This window comes from Austrofundulus limnaeus, unplaced genomic scaffold (genome assembly GCF_001266775.1).
Source record: "Austrofundulus limnaeus strain Quisiro unplaced genomic scaffold, Austrofundulus_limnaeus-1.0 Scaffold101, whole genome shotgun sequence".
NCBI classification, from domain to species: Eukaryota; Metazoa; Chordata; class Actinopteri; order Cyprinodontiformes; family Rivulidae; genus Austrofundulus; species Austrofundulus limnaeus.
The window spans coordinates 1,397,082-1,402,879 of NW_013952503.1; the positions used below are offsets into that span (position 1 = coordinate 1,397,082).

Genomic DNA, 5,798 nt, shown 5'->3' on the forward strand with positions numbered 1-5,798 from the left:
CTTCAAAGCCATGTTACAGCTTTATTACCAGCTGTGGTCAAAAATAAATATGAAAGAATAAGAAAAAAGTGAACAATGTATGTTTTTTTTTTTCATTAGAAAAAAACAGGAAAAAGAAACCGTTGTCAAATTCCTTGTTTCATTGTATTTGTGGCATGTGCATAGGAACTGTGTGATTTATGTATTGTTTCACTGAGTTTTGACATGATCTTAATCTCATCACTTATTGGCACAGCACAATTATTCCAATATTTCTTTTGGCAGAGAGAAATCATTAACAGGTTTATACAATAAAATGACACCCAACGTAGAGTTCTGGGTCTTACAGTCCTTATTGCTCAGTGCCAAACAGTTCCTGATCACGGACTGGTCCTTTTATTGAGGCTCAGTCTTTGTGTGGGCCACAATTTGTGAGGTCAAATACATTTGGGAGTTCAGTGTCTAATCTCAGATGTTGTGTTTGACGCTTTGGCTTGACAGTCCCATTTTGTGGGAAATGACTCGAAAAGGAATTTCCTTCACAAGTTTCCTTCTGTTTCCCACTAATGAGGGGAAACAAAGATGCTCATTCCAGAGAGGCTGAACCTGATAAGGGCCAACATCTGCTAGTTGTAGKTTTGGAACAAAAACCTATAAGACTCACACACAATCACATATTGCCCTAAAACACTGTTCAGAATCCATTCATCCTAAAAGTCAGCAGGTGAGGGATAAGGTGAGGGAGCGGGAGCATTGTTCAAAGCCTGCTTCCACAGCCTGAGATTAGCCTTTTAACTCAGCGAGTGAAATCACATCTTGAAGGGTTTTTTTTTTTCTGCGGGTGATTCCAGCGCAGAAAAGATGAAAGCGTTTCTCACCCATCAGAGGCTGAAAATTGAAAGAATTTGATCTGGCTGCTTTCGCCCCGGCGCTCTCATCGGTACTCTCTGCTTTTGCTTCCCAGGTGATAAGGTTGAAGTGTTAATCACGGCGCCTCTTCAAGCGAGTTTATTTAAAGTTCACATCTCAGAAGATGTTAACTTTGCAGAGGTGACCTTTGATTCGTCGGAGTGTGCCTCATTTGTTTGATCGCCCCTTGAGGTTCGGGATTTTTCATTTCCAAGATATGTGTTGATTGAGGACACTGTCAAAGACACAAAAAAGAGAGAGTATGCTTTATTATCARCACCTTTTGAAACAACTTATTTTATGAAAAATATTTTTTTTGTGCTCAGCTATTAAAATTCAGAAATTTCTCAGTTCAAGTGTGAACAAAAACAGTTGGATTGATGCGAGTTCCCAACAGTGTGTCTGTTCAGGCCAGAAACTAGACACTAGCATTTCTTGTGGTGTTGCACCTTTTGAAGTTTGCTGTGTGTGACAGACAGTGGTGTGTAAAGATAAGCCACAGGAGGAAAATAGCATGTTGCCTTTTTGCCAGGCAGTTCCTGTTGTGCCTGCTGGATCGATAGTGCATTAGCGCAGGAGGCATGCTTTAGCAGCTGGAGTGTGCTGAGGTGGRAGATGTCCAGGCAGGCAGCCGGGGGGATTCACACCTCCTGGTTCCCCCACCTCTCGAAAGTACAGCTCGCTGGACGAGGCGCTGTAGAAGAAAGAACCCCTTCTTCCTTCTCCCTCTGTCCCTGAAGATAGGGAAAGCAGGCAGGACATCGAGTTCATAGTGAGGTTCTTTAAAATTTTATAGAGCTGTGGAGTCATGCAGATAATCCGGTAGATAGCTTGTTTTTTTTTTTTCCTTTCAGACTACAGGGCTTAAAGGCAGACCTTAGTCTCCCAGACGTACACCACGGCACCTGGTTTATGAAGATTAATCTGAGCCGTCACACCGCTGGCCCATAAGTCCCCGCGGGCTGGCCTTTGCCTTTCATGTCGGAGCTGGGAGCTGGAAGTGGCATGTTTTGGATGACAGGAGGCCACGGGACTGGCAGGACTGTCATTCGCCGCTGATCACAGCATTACTAATCACAGATAAGCTGCAGGTCCCCACGCTCTGACGGGAACACACACTCATAAATGTGCACGGATCACAGCCCACTTCGGAGGCGAGGAGCAAGGTCGCTGCGCTGCCTCGCTCTGACTCGCCACGGTCACTCGTTTGCCAGATTTCTGTCTTTCCCTTTCTGTTTGTCACCCGTCACGCCTCGCCCTATTCTTCTCAGCCTGCCCAGTGGAACATGCACCTCTTGTGCTTTTATTGCTTTCTGTCTTTTAATACCCCRCTTATTGTCCCTGTCCAGTCTTTACTTGTTTGGTATCCTTCRCAAAACCCGCTGGGCCATGGCAGTGTCTGCCTGMACTCTAAGAAAATGAGTTTGGGTAKAGGGGGTTGGAGGTATTTACAGCCAGTAAATAGACAGAGACCATGACCTGCCCCACACCACAGGCTTTCCTATGCTGTTTTAATCTGAASGGAGGGCAAGATTGGAATGCCGGGGGGCATTTCTCATGCTGCTTTATGGGGTTGGTCACATACCTCAATGGCACACTAGTTTTAACACTTTCACAGGGGGAGTTGGTAGTACAAAACCAATGTGTGACATGGCTGAGGCAAACAAACAAATATTGAGTCTAACCTAAGAAACAATATTTGTTCTCTGCTCCCTTTTGTCTCTCTCTCTCTCTCTCTCCAGTTGGTTCTTACGTTGGAAGATACTGCGGTCAGAACACGCCAGGCAGGATCATCTCCTACACGGGCATTTTGGCACTGACAATCAACACGGACAGTGCCATCGCCAAGGAAGGCTTTTCTGCAAACTTCACTGTCATCGAAAGAACCATTCCAGAAGGTGAGCTGAAAAAAGTTAAATAAATAAATCACGCAGGACGGAAAAAAAAGGGAAGGAAGAAACTCAAGTAATCAGGAAACATTGGAACAAAACTCTCATGTTTGAGGTGGAAAGCAAAATGAAAACATAAATTCTGAGTGTTTTTTTTTTCAGCGAGGAAAACTAACTGGAATTCACAAGCTGTAAAGGAATGATAGGGCTGGAAAATAAACACCCAAGGCACATTAATACCAGCAAAAAGCAATCCTTGTCCTTTTATGACTCATTCCCTCTAGCTGAAAAAAATGACCCAACACAAAGTTTTTAAAGAGATTGTTCAGCCATTTTTAAGAGAAGCTCTGAACAATTAATATATTATTTTATCTGTTGTAGACAGCTTGATGAACAGCCTCGGTTTCTAAGTTAGAGCTTAATTTAGACTGGACGGGCAAGCTCGTGGCTACTTTAAATGCAGCTAAAACCAAAGTGGATTGCTGTTTTAACATCCCATTTTATGAAAATGGTATTTTATAAACTTTTACCTCACCTTTGATTTATAACACCTTGTTATTCCARCAAAAATAAGAATTTCCTGACTGAATGGTGTTAGGGTTAGGGTTGCTTCTTACCCCTTTTTTGAGCTTGCAAAATAATAATTGTGAAATCTCATGTACAAAATGGCAAATGAAGAAATTGTGGTGTAAAAAATATATATGCCTCCTGTGGTTTACAAGACAGACATTTTCAAATTAGCTTCTRGACCAGCTCCAAAGGATAACTTCCTCATCAGTAACAAGTCTGGACACATACGTGTGTACACCCTAAGGGCTTTTACATGCTGCATTATTGTCATGGGACTCGAGACCCCTGACCCTGTTTTGCAAAATGCTCCATCTAAACATTTCATTAAGGAAGACGAGCTCTGGTAAGAGCTGTAAATCTGTCCGGCAGCTAGACCACCCCGTTCACAAGGACTCACACACACTGTCAGTCTCTGAATAGCAACAAAGGTGGATGACTTTCAGCAAGTCCACTAATCATCTCCAAAAGGGATCTTGTCGCGCCTGAAGGGAAGGCAGATACTGTCAGTGCACGTGTGTCCGCACAACAAGCAAAACATGCCTGTGTCACATTAATGAGCTTAGCCATAACTGTGGATGTCTATTTTTCTATTATGAGGTAGGAGCGCTTTTAATCACAGATCTAAGATTGAATTACGCAAATCAAATTTTCACATTTACCAAAAAGGCACTGGTGAAATATCTGACCTGCAAACAGTCGATACTTCAACTGCAGAGTAAGTTGCTCAGTCTTACATCATCAACCGCATGCTTCAAAGATAGAAMAAAAAAGTTTCCGAAGTTTGCCTGTGCTTATCCAGACTTGTATCAACTGAATCATTCATAATCCCCTTATGCATAATATACAGAGGAATTTCTCGCTTCTGCGGGATGAGGAGAAGGGTACACTCGGGCTGAAAACCACTGATGAGAGGTGATAAGGTGCTGAAAAGAGGCCTTGTTTTTTATGCTCTTCCTCGTTCTTCTTCTTCTTATTCCCTTCATTCACGCTGTATTTTCTCAGCCTGACCACGCTTGGTAACCCACATGATCAGATACCCTCAGCACGAAACAAACGCCTCTTTGTGGTTTTGTATAAAATCCTGTCTAAGTAAAAACCATGGCCTGTAGCTGACTTCTTTCTTTTTTTTCCTTTTTTTTTGTCTGAAAGAGAGAGCAGAGAGTTAGATCAGAGAGGTGTGAGACGATTTTGTCAGTTTCACGCAGATTCTTTGATGTACTTGCATGTGTGAGCACTTTCATTTGCAGTTGGGCATTAGTGCTTTAAAATGCACACATACACACATGATGACCCATTGACTGAGGGTGTGCTGGCAGTGTGGCAGATGGGGATACCATCTGTGTTAGCTCTCAGGCAAGCAACCGCATAGTACTTCTTCTCCGCTTCTCATCTGAGGCCCGTCTGCACTCCTCTAAAACATTTTTGAAACATTTTTTGTCGGTTTAAGATTTTTTTACATTCATTCGAGTCTGACAAAAAAAAAAACTAAAATGCTCAAGCCACGCCACCAGGCAGTGAGAATGTCCAGATTAACAACAAATCAAAGCACAGAGAAGGAACATTTCAGCCTGGCTGAAGATTTTCTAAAAACAATTGTAGCATTGTACCATTCAGACAGTTTCCTCTTGGAGATTTTTCTTTTTATTACTATTTMAGCACAAAATGTCATTTTAATAATAACAGTATTGTGAAAAGCTTGACAAACTGTGAAATAAAACAGTAAAAATGTTTACATATTTGTTTTGGTGTATTGGTTATCARAATTTCCACATAGATTCAGAATGCTTTTTGTTTCAAAGTTCACATATAGAAAAAAATTAAGATGATTAAACAATAAAAGCACAATGACTTTGCACGGATGTGGAAAAGCGCGCATTCACACCCCTCTTTGTCATTGTGGTGACATTGTAAAGTCTTACCAGGAGCAAGAGGTCTTTTTTTTTTTCATTCCAAAGCTTTTTTTTTCTACACGGGGGTCAACATGTCTGACCTGCAGTGGTTAAAAAGGCTGACCCCAGTCTGACCCAGCGGAGTCTATAGCCACAGAGCGCAGGATGCTTCGATACGGGTGCCTCACATCAACATAAACAAGGGAAGTTACCTCCTAGAGTGAGTGCCTAAGCCATAGTATGTGAAACATGGCCTTCAAAGACAAATAATAAACTACAGCTAAAAATGGTCCTCTTTGCAAAAGAGATAAACTGCCCTCAGGGAGGTGAGGCAAACACATCCAGTCAGTGGAAGGAAAATAACCGAAATGAAAGTCACTCCGACGCCTAATACGAGCGCAAACCACACTGAATGTTTTATGAAAACATTTTTTTTAATGTGGAACACTTTTATCCAGCTACCATTAAAAAGTACTGAGAGAAACAGAAAGGATTTACTGAGGCATAGATGATGTGCTCTTCTTTTTCCAGCCGTCGGCACTGAGTGTGTGTGTGTCTTCCT

At 42.1% G+C, this 5,798-nt stretch overlaps 1 protein-coding gene across 1 annotated transcript in view; it reads left to right on the plus strand.

Moving 5' to 3' along the window:
- Positions 1–2,630: 2,630 nt before the first annotated feature.
- nrp1a (neuropilin 1a) overlaps positions 2,631–5,798 on the plus strand; it is a gene marked incomplete at its 5' end in the record, with an annotated part of 32,935 nt that continues 29,767 nt past the window's right edge. The window contains 1 exon segment of the mRNA XM_014013471.1: positions 2,631–2,786. Coding sequence (XP_013868925.1) covers positions 2,631–2,786 — 156 coding nt within the window.